Here is an 18,399-nt window from a genome sequence, read left to right on the forward strand (position 1 = left end):
TGGTTGGATCTCCTTGCAGTCCAAGGGACTCTCAAGAGTCTTCTCCAACACCACAGTTCAAAAGCATCAATTCTTCGGTGCTCAGCCTTCCTCACAGTCCAACTCTCACATCCATACATGACCATAGGAAAAACCATAGCCTTGACTAGACGAACCTTTGTTGGCAAAGTACAACCTAGATAGCATATCAAACAATGGTTGGTTAAATTCAACCTCAGCCTTTTAGCTTCTCAATAAGCACAGAGAGCATCTCCTGGTCAGCTGCTCCTTCCTACCCATCAGAGCTTATCCATTCCTTCTAGATGCAGTGAAAGGGGTACAGAAGATGATGAGTGACTGATGATGGTCCTTTTTTGGGGGACCAAGCACTGGAATCAGCAGCAGGGTATTTCACAATGACAGCAACATGGCCCAGGCAGCCACTATCCCTCCAGAGAGCACGAGGGGACACAAGACTCACCTGTGGCAAAGACGACATTCCTGGAGACCAGACGATGCTCCACAATGGAGAACTGTGGGAGCTCAATCCTCTCCACGCCAGTCACAGCCTTATCGCCCCCGCGCCAGTAAAACTCGATGTCATCTGTGGTGTAGCCATCTGCCAGGAGACAGAAGCAGGGACAGGGCAGAAATGAAGCATCATTTTGTCTAAAGAAACTGACACTACTAAAATGGAAGTAACAGCTTGCCCATGTGTGAAGGAAATTTGTTGATGTGCTTGTCTATGCATTATCATTAGAAGAACTAACTTTTGGATATTCTTGTGTTACCTTTGCTGTCTGATTTGGACCAGGCTGATGTTGAAAAGCAGAGACACTGGAGAGGCTGAGTATTCTGACCAAAGTTCTGTTTGGAAAGCCTAATTGTGGGGCTGACCTGGACTTTGCACAGAAATGTGAAGTAAAAACATATTCACAGCACTGAATAAGATGGTTGGAAGAAAAAGTAAAATTCTAAAGAATTCTGGAAAGGCAGCTCTCTCAACTATGAAAAAGTTAGAACACTGAGGGTGGACTTGCCCAATCAATGTTTCATAACTGCCGGGCAATTTTGGATGGTGTCATGAGGTGCTCCTGGCCATGAGTTTGGCCAACCTTAGAAATGCCTTTTCTGGGGACTCTCTTGGCCCTTAGAGATTTGAGCAGTGCTCTCAGCAGAAAGACGAATGGTTATTAGCCAGATTATAGCTTCAAAACCAGCTCTTGGCACGGTCTCATGCTCACTCAGTAATCAATCAATGCTTCTTGAGAATGACTAAATAGGAAAACAGTATCTGATGTTATTTGCAGCACTCAGGAGTCTTCTAAAGAATTGGGTCAACTTTAGTGGTAAAGTCAATTAAAAATCACACCTGTAGAAAAATACCCTATGAATATAAAACCTTTTTTTTATTTGAACATATAATACGAGGCAGACGCTAAATATCTGACATTATACAAACAGACCAAAGCTGTGGGGATGACTGCCCCCACAGTCCCTGCCGGCTCCCTGGTCCATCTGCTGTCGTCCCTTCGGGATTACGGTGGGCACACCTTCTGTCCCCACCCTCCCCTCTGACTGCATGGCACTCCATTCTCACCCAGTGGCCATGGCGATCACTAATAAAGCACAGATCTCATCAAGTCACTCTTCTGCTTAAAGCCCTCAAATGTTTCCCAATGCAATTAGCAGAATAAGTCCAAAGTCCTTACAAGGATCCCAAGAATCCACAAGGCTGACCCCTCTGTGTGTTGTAAGTGCAGGCCCCCTCCCCTGCACACACAGTCCAGCCTCTCTAGCCTTCCGGCTGTGGTTCAGACCAGCATGCTGTGTGCAGAGCTTACACGCCCTCTGAGGGTACATCCAAATCTTCAAGTGGCCCACTCTTCCATACATTTGCATCTTGACTTTAATAACACGTGTGTAGTCAGGTCACCAGAAAATTGGGAGAATCCCTCTTCTGTTCAATTGCTTTAAAAAGGACCTTCCTGCCCATCCTCCACTTCAATTAAAGATTGTGGTAACAGAATCTACAGTCTCCAAGGCCACTCATTATGGTTTCCAGTTGAACAGGATCTGCTCCCTCACTTAGATCCAAATTGGCCTTCCTGAAACTTTCAGCTCCTTGGAGTTGTGTCCTCTGACCATACAGAATCTACTTAACTTCCTAAAGTAGCCCTTCAACTATCAGCCCTTCAACATCATCTTTCCCTGAAGTCTTCATGCTAAATATCCTATGCCTCCATCCTTCACCTTCTGAAAGCACAGCTCTCAGAAATCATGGCCGTCGTGTTGTGTGGAAGCAAGGGGCACATGGAGAGGTGTAAACACCAGTCTGCCTCCAGTGCAGCTCCTCAGCGTGTTCATCCACTAAGACATTCACTTCTCACCATACACGCAATAAACGCATGGCAAAGTTAGTCGCTTGCCATCCCCCAAAATTCAATACAAATGCTGACAACCTAAATTCACCTGAGGCTGATAAACTGATCTACAGTGGGCCAGGAGAAGACACAGTGGCAGCAGCCATATATGGATATGCCAGGGGTCAGGTCAGGGAGCAGGACATCTGTTTCTTAGACTATGTGGATGCAGCTCTTCCCCTCATACGAGAAGTGCTACTCAACACTGAATTATCAATAAGGCATCTGAATACTCTTCAAATTGAAGAAAATTGCCAAGATGTAGAAATAGCTGGCTTGTAAAGCTGAGCTCCTAATGCGAAATGAGGTTTACTCCAACTGCAGAGGGTCCCAGGAGTACAGCAACTTGTACATGATGAAGCACATTGTGAGACACCACCTCTCAGAGTTCATTTTCTTCTCACTGAAGAGACTGAGATGGAGAGCATTTGTCTTATTTTATTTCAGCACAGCAGACAGACTCTTAGTCAAATTAGACTGGAGAACTCTTTATACTGAGCCTCTCTCTGTCTCTCTCTCTTGCCCTCTCTCTATCATGAAAGTAAAATTTGCAGAGTGGAGGATTAAACCTCTGATCTTTAAGACAGTTAAAAATTACATCATAAAAAATTATATATGCCTTGCCAAATAAAGATAAGAAGGCCTAAAACACAAAGTGCATGAAAAAGAAATACAGATACACACAGCTTTCAATCTCCAGGGTGCAGTTCTGCTCATCCAAGGGGTATCTTCTCAGGTCCATCATGCATGCTGCGGTCGTCGTGATTCTGAAACATACAGAGTAAGGGTAGATGGGATGAGAAATACAGCAGGAAAACTGCTTCTAGACAAACACTGAGTAATCAGCAGGTAGGACCCCTTTCCTCAAAGCATACCTGATTAAATACATTCCATGATATACATACATGATATACATGATATATTTCATGATACTGCAGGCCTGCTTTATCCAAAAAAAGCAACATATATATAATTATAAAATTTTATCTTGTTAACTTTGGATAATCAGGGGCAGAGAAAGGGGCTTCTTAGGAAGCACTTACCTTCCATTTTTATTCTGTCTCCTTGTCTAGTGACACTCTAACTTCTATTGCACAGAGAAAATATACCTGGTGGTTAACACCCTTGATTTAGATTAAAACTGAATTCTTTGGCTTTCAGTGTGAAATATTCATGTAGCTCCCAGTCCACAGGCTGCACCTTGGAACTCTGAGCCAAACTACTTGATTCTATTTTATTACAGTTGTCTGTTGGACTAATAATATTCCAGGCCTTTTCACCACAAGATCATCTATCTTTTCAAAGAGAATATTTGGCTTCCACATTATTGATTATGAATCAAAACTGAGGGGTTAGTATCTCTTGAGGTCAGCTGCAGCCATAGAAAGGATTTATATTGTGACCTAAGGATAGTTAAGCCTCTACTGGGCAATGGTTAAACCCACTGTACATGAAGATCAAAAACATTAAGTTCATTTCCTACTCTGCCAAAAGCCTCATTTTAGAGAAACCTACTCAAAGCCTCTGTTGAAAATGCAATGATTAGGCTACCATGTTTTATTCTCTTCCTAGAATTCCCAGCCCTTCTGCACCACAGTCCCAGCTTACCATACTGGGCTAGGTCCCTGATTCAAGGACAGCCAATAATGAGTTGACCAAGAGTCTAGGATGCAGCTTGGCAAAAGGCAAAACAGAGCTAAAGGAATTCCCTTTCATGGAGATGAATTAAAGATGAGAATAGAGCTGAATTTGCAAGTTCATGAATTAGAGGTTCATGATGCCATTTTTGAACTGGAGAGTCAGGCATAAGAAAGCATAACAGAGGTGGAGACAGTGCAGAGAGTCGATAAGGAGATAGCAGCACTAAGGCTGGGCCACAGCACACAGCATTGCGGGACATGCACAGCACATCTCAGGGAGCAGTATCTCAGAGCTGATGTGGAAGCTGTGGAAATGGAAGCCTGGGCTATGCTCACTCAATGGAGAATCTTAAGCAGGAAGAACTCTAGGGATCTCTTCTCCTGAGTTCCCTAGAGTTACACTGAACTTCCAGACATTTTAAGGTGCACCTTTCCCAAAGCCTAGTTTGAGCTTTCTCTGGACAGACTTCCATGTGAACATCATTCACAATAAACCTTCTACCATTTAGGCAACATGAGCAAGTTCTGATGCAAAACACCTGTCAGACACCAGGCACGTGCCAATTATGTTAGGATTGTCTCAGGTGCCAAAGGAACAGAGTAAAGCATGTCCTTCTGTTAGCACTGGGTTAAGCAGCAGGTTGAGGAAAATTCTAATTTCCAACGGCTGAGCAGTACAGTGAGGGAAAATATCAATCTATTTGGCAATGATGGGTCAATGCTATTTTTTGCTCTACAAATAGCATGCAAGTGCCATGCAGACATATGCTGTAAGATCCACACCAATGGTGAAAGTATGTCCTTTCCAAATGTCATAACACTTCCAATCATCATTCCAAAGAGTGGATTACATTCTATCCAAAGTCAACAAATAGCTCTTTGGTATATTTTTCTATAGCATCTGACTTCCTAGCCAACTGAGGAACAAGCCTCACACTTTGAAATTCTGACATGTTTTATGGCAGGCTGTCAACCCGACATCCATGCAAGATGCCTATAAGGCAAAATTAGAATAAAGTTCTGTTAAAATTACAACTTTTTGTAAAGAGGAGTAAAAGATCTCCATTAAAAATTCTCAAATTTTAAAACTTTCCTACATGTTTAAGTACCTATTCACTTCATGAGTCAATAACCGAGATTACCATTTTTGTTTCTTTTCCTTTTTTGTTCCCAATTATCATCATTAAAACACATGCACACACACAAGCACACGCGCACACACACACAAATTGTGTAGGGGCTCACATGTATTGTGACTTATGTAGAGTATTTCACAGGAGTCACTGGAAATGGGAATCATGAAGCTAGTAGAATTGCTGAGTATCCTCAGTACAGCTGCTGTCCTGTCTTCTTCTTCTGGTGTCATACTGACTATCATATGGAGTCCTGCGGACTTGGGCAATAAGGTATAAACATCTATGCACTACTCTTCCTCCTATGGAAGAAATACACAGAAAACCCTCTTGTGGTGGAAAGTTAAGTCATGAGAGCCTATTCACGACACAGTGGAAGAAAGAGGTCTTTACGCCATTGAGACAGGAAGGCAAGAAAAAAACAAACAGGGGAATAGAGAGACCAAGAAAGGCAGAGCAAGCCAGAGCCTCCACACCATCAACCACGTTGACTAAACTCATAACAGGTTTGGAGATTGGACTTTTGGAGTGAAAGGACCAAATTTTGTACCCCAGGGACTTTGCAGAAGCCATAGGAGGGAATTTCATAGTCTACAGAACTGAGAACTCAAGCCTAGTTAATGAAGATGGACCGAAGGCAGGGAAGCCCCAGTAGTGTTCAAGCTCCAGTTGCGTAATCCCTGACATGCAAGCGTGTGTGCCTGTGCACAGAGGCACATGCATTTCATATTTTTCCTAATCAATTTTATTTGTCCTGAGAAGTGACCTTAACCAACAACTAGTTCCACTTCTATCTGAAAGCTGAGAATTCCACTCCTGTTTCTAAGAAATAGTGGTGAAGTCAATAAGACATATTGGGTGAAGATTTCTCTCCAGTAGATCCTTTTTTTTTCCGTCATAGCATGCAATCACATCTGCACTTTACATAAGGCTGGCTGAGAGCCTGGTTTGTGCCCAGGTCTGGGCTCAGCACTTGAGTACTCATGCATTCCATCTCACAACAACCACATTGTAGAGGTATTCTTCTTCTTCCCATTTTGAAGATGAGCAAACCAAGGTGTGGCAAGAGTAAGGATGTTGGTTACATACAATGCTCCTGAAGGCATGTGTGGCACTCAGATCTGGCCAGCCTGAAACCTATATTCACTCATCTATGTCCTTGATATCTCGCCTGCCTTAAATTACAAAATATATTCAACTTTTAAAAGCCTACTTCTTTTTTTCAAAGAAGAGCAAGTATGGTATAAAAAATGTCATATGTACATATTTATGATATATATGATCACTGAAATATACACACACAGAAATTGTATCCATGTATATATCTCATATATGTGACAAGTTGGAAATATAATATGTAAAGGGAGAAAATAAATATTTTAATGCTACACCTGCAGTAACAGCAGTGGTATTTTGCCCACTGTGGAATATGGTACAGTTTAGTAGGTAGTCCTGTGTAAGTGATATATCCCTAAAGATATGTTTAGCAGTCAATAATTGTGTACTTTGTAAGGGAAGCATCATCTCAGCAAGTTTAAAATCTATAATGGAACATCTGCCATCTTTGGACACTGTCTAGAAACTACTTCTGGGAAGAACAGCTTTTAGCAGGTCAAAAAGTTCTTACTTTATCAATTATATCAAGCTTATGAGATGTACTTTGGTGTCAGCACTTCCATCGTTAAAATCCCAACAATTAAAAAGTATAATAAGGGCAGATGCAACCTCTTCATGTCATGAAGAGTTTGTCAGTCTGCACAAACACAGATTTCTCCACAGGCCACTGGAGAGGCTGTGGTGAAAATACTGCTCTTGGCTGGTCACACACATCCACTATCACCACCAACACTTACCTGAAATGCCAGCTCTTTGGCCAAGTGCTCCCTGTCCTTGCTGGAAAAGGGGGACTCTGGGACCCACACCTACAGTGAATCATGGGGCAATACACACACTCTCCTCCCTGCTTGCATGGATAATTTACATTCATGGTTAACACCAGATAGAATAGAGGTTAAATGTCCTTGACTAGCTTTCTCAGAGGACTTGCAGAACTAAAGTATTTCAGTTCTGCTGTCCTCCTCTCACCACCCATTTTAGTGTTGTCATTACACTTGGGACCGTTTATACTTAGAGTGTCCTTCCATTTGTTGACTTGCAGGTCCCTTGCTCATCCTTAGATGGACCTGGAGAAGAGCTTGGTCCCCTGGAGCCATCAGTCTTTAGATCAGCCACAGGCAAACAGCAGGTGTCCTGTAGATGTTCATTGAGCAAAAATGACTTAGAAAATATGGGAACCAGGAGTAACAGGCAGAGCAGAACTCAAGGAAAACGCCCTTCTTGGTTTCAATCCCCTAAATCTCAGAGCCAGAGGGGACACTCACCCTCTTGCAAGCACTCCCAGTAGGAGCTCTGGCCTTGCACTTTTACTGACACTCTGAGAGGCTCCCTGGGCTCACTGGTCAAGATCCTTGGGTGATACTCCATGTGCTGATAGACTGGTGGTGTCTGTGAATCGTTCAGGTGCAGAATAAATCCTCAACAGGCTGATTTTCATGCTTGTGAGTTTTTCAGCTTCCATGCCCATGAGGATCACAGCAAAATGCTGCCATTGTTGAGGTCATGGCCTCTGAATTAAAATCCTGTTAAACAGGACCAGGAGCAAGTTAGTAGTACCTCCTGTGTAATTCCTGGCTTGCACTGTTGCTGCTGCTAAGTCGCTTCAGTTGTGTCCGACTCTGTGCGACCCCACAGATGGCAGCCCACCAGACTCCGCCATCCCTGGGATTCTCATTCTCCAGGCAAGAACACTTGCACTGGGGATGCTCAAATGTCTGAGAAGTTTGGCAATGGTTGCTACTTATGGCCAGAGAACAGCTGCAAACTCGGGGCACTGCCTTATGGGTAGCCATTTAGCCTTCTACAACTACTCCCATGTAACTCACACTTATCTCCAATTCTGTATTGACTCCAGGAGTACCAGGCAGTGGAGACATCAATCATTTTTCCAAGAATATAAATTCAAATGCTAGGTTAAAGGACCTAATCATATAATTCAGATCAACTGAGCATCCTTCTCAGGTTGCTGAACCTGAAACTCCAATACTTTGGCCACCTGATGTGAAGAACTGACTCATTGGTAAAGACAGTGATGCTGGGAAAGATTGAGGGCAGGAGGAGAAGGGGAGGACAGAGGATGAGATGGTTGGATGGCATCACTGACTCAACGGACCTGAGTTTGAGTAAGCTCCGGGAGTTGGTGATGGACAGGGAAGCCTGGTGTGCTGCAGTCCATGGGGTTGCAAAGACTTGGACACGACTGAGCGACTGAAGTGAACTGAGCATCCTTCTAAAGCAAGTGCTTATTACTCATTGTGGAGGAGGCACAGAACATAGCCAACACTGAAGTTGTCCCCATTTTTACTTGATAATAAACATATGAAGATAAATTCTCAGAAATGTCCAAATGCCTTTGCTATACAGACTCGTTGAGTATGTTGCTGGGGAAATCGTTGCAGTAAGTTGAACGTGGTGGCAGCCCCATTCCTTTACCCTTCCCAGTACCTACTCTCTTTGCCATGTCATTTGCAATTCTTCTCACTAAAGAAGAACTGTCTCCCCACTCCTGGACGACTTTGTGGCCCTGATTTTCAAACAATATGGGTCAATTTTGTGCCCTGCTCTGTCTGACAGAATGTGTGGACCGACAGTCCCAAGCTTAGCCTCCAAGAGACATTTGTGCTTCTGCCTCTGCTGTGAAAAAGCCACATTCAAACGAGTCTGCTGGATCTAGGAGGACTATTGACATAGGGAACAGAGACCATCCATCCCTGGGTCTGTGGGGAAAACAGCCAGAATCCACAGAGATGCTGATTAACCACCCAGACACACAAGCAACGTGCACTTATTATCATTAGAAAATAGGCTTTCTAGCTGTTTGTAATGCAGCAACACTGTGGCCATCATAGATAACAGATACAACACAAGTAACTACACAATTAGCAAAGCATAAATTATCTTATAAATAAATAGGCCTCATAACCTGATACTTCTCAGGGGTACCATAAAACTACAAAGCCCTTAGTAGATAGCATTTTCCAATAACAAGAGCATTTACTTCTAGATTTCAGCATAAATCCACTATTGTTGTATGAACATCAATTCTGGTAAAATGAGTTGTCATATCAGGCAAATGAAACGGACAGTCTCCTGATTTTCAAGCAATATGGTGATAAAGCAACTCAAAGGCCAAAATTGGCAATAATGCTATAAGTGAAAACCAAAAGAATAGTGTGTGTCAGGACCTCAAGCACCTGCCAGGAATGGAAATGTCAGGGTGGATGACTGAGGTAGTCTCAAGGAAAACACTGAAGGTTCAACTCTCTAACAGGAAGGGAGAAAATATTTTGAGAGAATCAAAAAAGTACTTTGAGACTTTGGGTTTCCACAACCTTTTTGATGAAAGTGAAAGAGGAGAGTGAAAAAGTTGGCTTAAAGCTCAACATTCAGAAAACTAAGATCATTTTTGGCATCCAGTCCCATCACTTCATGGCAAATAGATGGGGAAACAGTGGAAACAGTAGCAGACTTTATTTTGGGGGGTCTCCAAAATCACTGCAGATGGTGATTGCAGCCATGAAATTAAAAGACACTTACTCCTTGGAAGGAAAGTTATAATCTAGACTTAGTTATAATCTATAACTAAGTTATAATCTATAACTTAGAAAGTTATAATCTAGACAGCATATTAAAAAGCAAAGATATTACTTTGCCAACAAAGGTCCGTCTAGTCAAGGCTATGGTTTCTCCAGTGGTCATGTATGGGTGTGAGAGTTGGACTATGAAGAAAGCTGAGCACCGAAGAATTGATGCTTTTGAACTGTGGTGTTGAAGACTCTTGAGAATCCCTTGGACTGCAAGGAGATCCAACCAGTCCATCCTAAAGGAGATCAGTCCTAGGTGTTCATTGGAAGGACTGATGTTAAAGCTGAAACTCCAATACTTTGGCCACCTGATGCAAAGACCTGACTCATTGGAAAAGACCCTGATGCTGGGAAAGACTGAGGGCAGGAGGAGAAGAGGGTAACAGGGGATGAGATGGTTGGATGGCATCAATGACTCAACGGACATGAGTTTGGGTAGGCTCCAGGAGTTGGTGATGGGCAGGGAGGCCTAGCATGCTGCAGTCCATGGAGTTGCAAACAGTCAGACATGACTGACGACTGAACTGAACTGAACTGAACCATATGGATCTAATGATGGCACCTGGGTGATGTATGTGGGGTTTATATCTAGAAAGATAGCCACTAGCCACATACATGTGCATGTGTGCTCATGAGCATGTCTGACTCTTTGTGACCCAGTGGACTGTATGTACCCTGTGAGACTCCTCTGTCCACAGAATTTTCCAGGCAAAAATACTGGAGTGGGTTGCCATTTTCCTTCTCGAGGGTATCTTTCTGACCCAGGGATCAAACCTGCATCTCTTGCCTCCCTGCATTGGCAGGCAGATTCTTTACCACTTTGCCACATGGGAAGCCCCTTTGCCTATTTATAATTACATTTTAAATTAATTAAAATGAAATCAAATTAAAAATTCAGTTCCTCCGAAGCACTGGCAACCTTCCAAGTGTTCAGTAGTCACCTACGTGTTTATGCTAAGTTGCTTTGGTTATGTCTGACTCTTTGCGACCCTATTGTAGCCCGCCAAGCTCCTCTGTCCATGGGATTCTCCAGGCAAGAATACTGGAGTGGGTTACCACTTCCTTCTCTAGTGGATCTTCCCGACCCAGGATCCCTTGAGTCTCCTGCAGTGGTCAGCAGGTTCTTTACCACTAGTGCCACCTGGGAAGCCCTAGTCACCTATGGCTGGTGGCTACCGTATGGGATGGTACATATTCTAGAACATCTTCATCACCACGGTAAGTTCCACTGGAAAGGGTGAGAAACATGAGTCAGACAGGCTGACAGACTGGCCCTGCCTGCTAAGGCAGCCTCCCAGCTCCTCTCCCCTCTTCCCTCTCCTTCTGCTTCTCTTCTTTCCCTCCCCTCCCTCTCTACCCCCAACCCAGCTTCCTCCCTTCCCCACTCACCACCACAGCTTTAAAGGGCACACTCTCTAGTTGAAAGTGGTTGGGGGACACAGTCAAAGGCACACAACCCATCACCTCCAAGAAAAGCCATTGCCGACAGAGGCAGATATCCACAGGGCATGAAAACAAGCATGCCAGAGCAGAAAGTGTCATTTATGACTATTTAAAGTCCCATACCTTGCATAAGACTCCATGGAAGAGTGGGTTAACCAGCATTTCTAGGGGAGGACTTACTCAAAAAGAACGGCGACTAGACATAACAAAGGGAGTGCATTAACCTGACCTTCAGATTTATATCCTAAGGACTAAAGCTCCTAATATGAGCCTGAGACTGAAGGGGGCCAAGGTCACCATATTCAAAGTCTCACTAGAAAAATCACTTTGTCTCCATGGATTGGCCCATCTAAGGACTAACATTACGAATAAAACAAAGAGATATTCTATGAAAAGTATGTAAGCATGCAAAATGAAAGTTTAAAACTTGGGAAGATGTATGTCTGGTTGTCAAAAAGCATGAATTCTCTTTAAAACAAAGACAGGAAGACATAAGGAAAGAACATCCTAAGATGAAGACAGAGATAGGTAGACAATGTAAAACTGAGAAAAGAATGCAAGGAATCTCCGGGCAAGTGCTGAAGTGAAATCTATACGGAACACAGAGACAGCAGAACTGACACAGTTGCAAGTCATTTAATGACACAAATCACTGAGGGATCTTATTAAATGCAGATTTTGAGCAAGAGATCTGGATAGGTCTGTAGTTCTGAGTCTGCCAGATGAAGCTACTGCTGCTTGTCTGGGGACCACTGTCAGAGTGGGAAGGACAGAGTCAATTGTAAAACCTTCCTAAAAGCAGAGGATTAAGACAAACCTTTGAAAACAGAGAGAAGATGATAGGTACAAGACAGAAAATCGGTAGGCAACTGAGTTTTATTAAACAAACCAAAACCAAACAGCATTCAAATGAGCAAAACAGAATTAAACATGAAACAAACATACTTTTTTAGAGTAAAATATGCCTAACATGAGATCTACCTTTTCTCACTTTGTAAGAGTACAGATAAGTGGCATTAACTATATTCATATCACTGTGCAACCATCAGCACTATCCATATTCAGAACTTCTTCATCATGTAAGAAAAAAACCCGCTATACCCACTAAACAATAACTCCTGATTAACTCCCCAGTAACTCCCCAATAATCTCCCTCGGGGACCTGGTAACCTGGTGACTTCATTCTTACTGATACTAGGTATTTCATGTAAGTGCAATCCCACAGTATTTGTTCTTTTGTCTCCAGCTTAGTTCACTTACCATAATGATTTCATGGTGTAGCATGTATCAAATTTCCAAACCTCTTTAAAGGTTGAAAATATTCCACTGTGTGTATAAAACATATTCATTTTTTAGTGTACATTTGAAAGAGATAGGAATACCAGACCACCTGACCTGACTCTTGAGTAACCTATATGCAGGTCAGGAAGCAACAGTTAGAACTGGACATGGAACAACAGACTGGCTCCAAATAGGAAAAGGAGTACGTCAAGGCTGTATATTGTCACCCTGCTTATTTACCTTCTATGCAGAGTACATCATGAGAAATGCTGGGCTGGAAGAAGCACAAGCTGGAATCAAGATTGCCGGGAGAAATATCAATCACCTCAGATATGCAGATGACAGCACGCTTGTGGCAGAAAGTGAAGAGGAACTAAAAAGCCTCTTGATAAAAGTGAAAGGGGAGAGTGAGAAAGTTGGCTTAAAGCTCAACATTCAGAAAATTAAGATCATGCCATCTGGTCCCATCACTTCATGGCAAATAGATGGGGAAATAGTGGAGAGTGTCAGACTTTATTTTTTGGGGCTCCAAAATTACTGCAGATGGTGACTGCAGCCATGAAATCAAAAGACACTTACTCCTTGGAAGGAAAGTTATGAGCAACCTAGATAGCATATTGAAAAGCAGAGACATTACTTTGCCAACAAAGGTCTGTCTAGTCAAGGCTATGGTTTTTCCTGTGGTCATGTATGGATGTGAGAGTTGGACGGTGAAGAAAGCTGAGCCACAAAGAACTGATGCTTTTGAACTGTGGTGTTGGAGAAGACTCTTGAGAGTCCCTTGGACTGCAAGGAGATGCAACCAGTCCATTCTAAAGGAGATCATCCCTGGGTGTTCTTTGGAAGGAATGATGCTAAAGCTGAAACTCCAACACTTTGGCCACCTCATGCGAAGAGTTGACTCATTGGAAAAGACTCTAACGCTGGGAGGGATTGGGGGCAGGAGGAGAAGGGGACGGCAGAGGATGAGATGGCTGGATGGCATCACTGACTCGATGGATGTGAATCTGAGTAAACTCCGGGAGTTGGTGATGGACAGGGAGGCCTGGTGTGCTGCGATTCATGGGGTCACAAAGAGTCAGACACGACTGAGCGACTGAACTGAACTGAACTGAATGGATGTGATATCACACCATGGTTTTGATTTTCAGTACTTTAGTGGCCAATAATACTAAGCATCTTTTCACATGCTTATTGGCCATTTGTATATCTTCTTTGGAGAAATAGTCTACTCAAGTCTTCTGCCGATTTTTGAACTGATCTCTTTTCTGTTGTTCTCTATATATTCTTTTTTACACTAATTTATTTTTTATTGAAGGATAATTGCTTTATAGAATTTTGTTGTTTTCTGTCAAACCTCAACGTGAATCAGCCATAGGTATACATATATACCCTCCCTTGATATTAACTACCCTTCTATATGATTTGCAAATACTTTATCTCATTCTACAGGCTGCCTTTTCTCTGTCAATTCTGTTCTTTGGTGCAGACATGTCTTTAATTCTGATGTAGTCCAATTTATCTAATTTTTTTCTTCTATTGCCTGTGCTTTCATGTCATATCCAAGAAATTATTGCCAAATCCATGTCATGAAACTTTTCCTCTATCTATGTCTTCTAAGAATTTTATACTTTTAGCTCTCACATTTACATCTTTGATCCATTTCAAGTTTATTTCCGTATATGGTATAAAGTATAAGGTAGGCATTCAACTTTACTCTTTTACATATGAATACCAAGTTTCCCCAGCAATATTTGTTGAACCACACTCCTTTATTCATTGAATAGTCTTGCACCCCTGATGCAAGACTATTTCATTTCAACATATACACAAGAGTTTACTTCTGGGCTCTCTACTTTATTTCATTGGCTGATGTCTGTTCTTATGCAAATGCAATGCTATTTTGTTATCATCAGTCAGTTCAGTTGCTTAGTCCTGTCCGACTCTTTGCAACCCCATGGACTGCAGCACACCAGGCCTCCCTGCCCATCACCAACTCCTGGAGCTTGCTCGACCTCACGTCCATAGATTGTGAGATGCCATCCAACCATCTCATCCTGTCGTCCCCTTTTCCTCCCACCTTCAATCTTTCCCAGCATCAGGGTCTTTTCCAATCTCAACCTCATGTCCATAGACTGTGTGATGCCATCCAACCATCTCATCCTCTGTTGTCCCCTTCTCCTCCCGCCTTCATCTTTCCCAGCATCAGGGTCTTTTCCAATGAGTTAGCTCTTCACATTAGGTGGCCAAAGTATTGGAGCTTCAGTTTCAGCATCAGTCCTTCCAATGAATATTCAGGACTGATTTCCTTTAGGATTGACTGGTTTGATCTCCTCATAGTCCAAGGGACTCTCAAGAGTCTTCTCCAACACAACAGTTCAAAAGCATCAATTTTTTAGCCACTCAGCCTTCTTCTTCATGGTCCAACTCTCACATCCATACATGACTACTGGAAAAAACAAAGCTTTGACTATATGGACATCATAGCTTTGACATGAGAACTCTTTGCTCTGACTATGAGAACCCCATGAAGAGTATGAGAAGGATAGGTATTAGTTCTTTATTTGTTTGGTAGAATTTCCCTGTAAAGCTGTCCAGTCCTGGACTTTTGTTTGCTAGCTTTTTAAAATTATTACCATAATTCTATTTCACTTCAAGTGATCAGTCTGTTCAAGTTATCTCTTTCTTCCTGATCCAGTCTTGGCAGGTTGTATGTTCTAGACATTTGTCTATTTCTTCTAGGCTATCCAATTTGTTGGCATAAAATTTTCTTTAATATTTTCTTACAATTTTTTATCTCCATGGTATTGGTTGTTATTAATATTTCTCATCTTTCAATTATTTATTTCAGTTCTTTCTCTTTACTTCTAAAAAAGATAGTTTCAAACAGTTCTTGGTTTCACTGGTATTTTCTATTCTTTTAATCACTATTTTATTTATTTTCTCTTTGATTGTTTTTCTTTCCTTCCACTCAGTTTCAGCTTTGTTTGATCTTCTTTTACTAACTCCTAAAGGTGGTGTTAGAGGTTTTTCTTGTATTGCTATAAACTTTTCTGTTAAGACTGCTTTTGCTGCATCTGTAGATTCTGAAAAGTTCTCAAAGTACTTTCTAATTTCCTCTTGGACTTGTTCGTGGATGCACTGGCTTTGTAGCAGCATGTTTTTTTGTCTCCATGTGCTTGTTGTTTTCCCATTTTTCTTTCTAAAACTGATTTCTAGTTTCATAAGGCTATGGTTGGAAAAATGTTTGATATATTAATAATCTCTATCCTCTTAAATTTGTTTTGGAGACCTAGTATGTGATTTATCTTAGAGAAATTTCCACGTACATTTGAAAAGAGTGTATATTCTGCTCTTTGGAATGTAATGTCCTATAGATATCGTTAACTCCTACTGGTCTATAATGTCATTTAAGATCCCTGTTGGCTTACGGATTTCTTTCTGGATGATCTGTCCGTTGACATCAGTGGGGTTTATTACGGTGTTTTATCAATTTCTCCATGTCTGTTAATATTTGTTTTATATATCTAGATGCTACTGAATTGCATCCATATACGTTAATAACTGTACAATAATAGTCTATTCTTATATTGATCCCTTTATCATTATAAAATTCCCTACTTTTGTTTGATCTGAGTACTGCTACCCCTACTCTCTTGGCCTTTGCATTTGCATGAAATATCTTCTTTCATCCCCTCACCTTCAGTGTGTGTGTCTTCAGCTCTGAAGAGAGTCTCTTGTAGGCAGCATACAAAGGGACCTGTTTTAAAATCCAATAACCCACTCTGTCTTTTGATTGGAGCATTTAGTCCATTGACATATAAAGTTGTTATGAAAAAGAAAGCATTAATATAATACTTACTGCTATTTTATTGCTTGTTTCTAGCTGTTTTTAGTTATTCTCTATTCATTTCTTCTTTTTATTTCCTTGTGGTTTAATCATTTCCTTCAGTAGTTGTATGGGTACCTTTCTTTTTGGTTTTTGTGTATCTACTGCAGGTTTTTGATTTGAGGTTACCAAAGGGTTCATATATGTTGAGATAAAACTATACTTGTTTTAAACAGGTAGTCACTTAAGTCAAAGCATATTCTGAAATATGTACATTTTTTACTGCTCTCCCCCATTTTGTGTTTTTGATGTCATTTTTTACATCTTCATGTCTAACCCTTAACTGTTTATTGTACTTATACAATTACACTTTTATAATTTTTCATCTTTTAATGTTTCTACTATTTAAGTGGTGGATCCTCAGTTCTTACTGTACAATTGCCTTTCCTAATGTGATTTTCCCTTTCCTATAGATTCTAACTTATTTTCAACTTAGAGAAGACTTTTCACGTTACTTTTACTGTAGGTTTAGTGTTGATAAACTCTTTTAGTTTCTGCCTGTCTGCTTGAGAATTTCTCTTTCTGTTCTAAATGATAATCTTGCTGGCTAGAGTATCCCAAGTTGCAAGATCTCCTTTTTAGCATGAATATACCATGCCACTTCCTTCTGGCCTACAAAGTTTCTGAAGAGAAATTAGCTGACCGCTTTATGGGCATTCCCTTATAAGTAACTCTTTTTCTCCAGCGGCACTTAGACTTCTTGCTTTATGTTTAATTTTTGCCATTTTAAGTACTATGTGCCTTTATGTTGGGTCTGTTTGGCTTCATCTTGTTTGAGGTCCTCTGTGCTTCCTGTACCTGAATGTCTGTTTACTTCTTCACATTTGATCACTTTTAGCCATCATTTCTTCATTTCACATTTTCAATCTCTTTCTCTGCTCTTTGTGGGACTCCCATAGTGTGAATGCTGGTATACTTCATATTACCTCAGAAATCTTTTAAATGCTTTCAGTTTTTAACGTGTTTCTCTTTATTGCTCTAACTGGGTGATTTCCATTATTCTATATTTCAGATCATTTATGCTTTCTTCTGTACCACTTAAAAGTTTGCTATTCATTCCTTTCTGTTTTTTATTTCAGCTGTGGAACTATTCATTTCTAATTGAGACTAATTTTCACTGTGTTTATCTCTTCTTTTCCCTAGATTACTTAGTCATCTTATTATCAATGCTTTGAATTTTTATATGGTAAATTGTTCATTTCTGCTTCATTCTTTTTTCAGGGGTTTTCTCTTGCTCTTTCAATTGAGAGCAAGTATTTCCTATGCCTTTTCATTTTGCTTAACTTTCTCTGCTTTTATGAATTTAGTTGAAACAGTTACCTATTGCAGTCCTTAAAGGATGTTCTTATGTGAAAGCATTCCTATAGAGAATGAGTATGTGTGATGCCTTCGATGGGAGAGCTGGATTTGAGCTGGGTGCAGAGCATGTTTTTCCTTGGGGTGTGCTGGTAGCTATCACCTTGGTAGGCGGTGGGGTCAGAGGTGCAGGGACTAGAGCTGGCACTGTGTGTGTGGAGGAGCTCCCCCTCCGTGCAACAGTCACCACTGCCCTATGAGAGGCCGGGTCAGATCCCAGGTCACTGGAGTGGAAGCCCCAAGAGTCACACCTGACCTGGCTCTTTTTATTTAGGAGTATGATTTTACCTCTTCCTTCACCAAGACCTTTGCCCCTGGGGAGTCAGTCCCTTTGTCCCTCACCATCAGTCACTGTACCTGGCCTCAGCCACCTCCATCCTCTTATAGAACAGCTCCACAGGGCTGGTAAGGTCCATGTGGACTCTTGACGTGTATGGGCTGGTGAGCTCTGGTAATGCGGCCATCATCAGAGATCTGGGCTATTTCTGATGCTCTTCCTGAGTAAGTGCCAACAATGGTGGCTGCTGCCTCACCCAGGCTCTGCCCTGGGACTAT

General features: G+C 41.6%; 1 protein-coding gene across 2 annotated transcripts in view; it reads right to left on the bottom strand.

The window, feature by feature from the left end:
* GABRB3 (gamma-aminobutyric acid type A receptor subunit beta3) overlaps positions 1-18,399 on the bottom strand; it is a 282,816-nt gene that overhangs the window by 47,759 nt on the left and 216,658 nt on the right. For both annotated transcript variants that reach the window (XM_059879080.1, NM_001099380.2), the window contains exons 5-6: positions 3,087-3,169; positions 461-598 (exon numbers count right to left, since the gene is read on the bottom strand). In XM_059879080.1, coding sequence (XP_059735063.1) covers positions 461-598; positions 3,087-3,169 — 221 coding nt within the window. The remainder of the gene's footprint in view (positions 1-460; positions 599-3,086; positions 3,170-18,399) is intronic.

This window comes from Bos taurus, chromosome 21 (assembly GCF_002263795.3).
Source record: "Bos taurus isolate L1 Dominette 01449 registration number 42190680 breed Hereford chromosome 21, ARS-UCD2.0, whole genome shotgun sequence".
NCBI lineage: Eukaryota > Metazoa > Chordata > Mammalia > Artiodactyla > Bovidae > Bos > Bos taurus.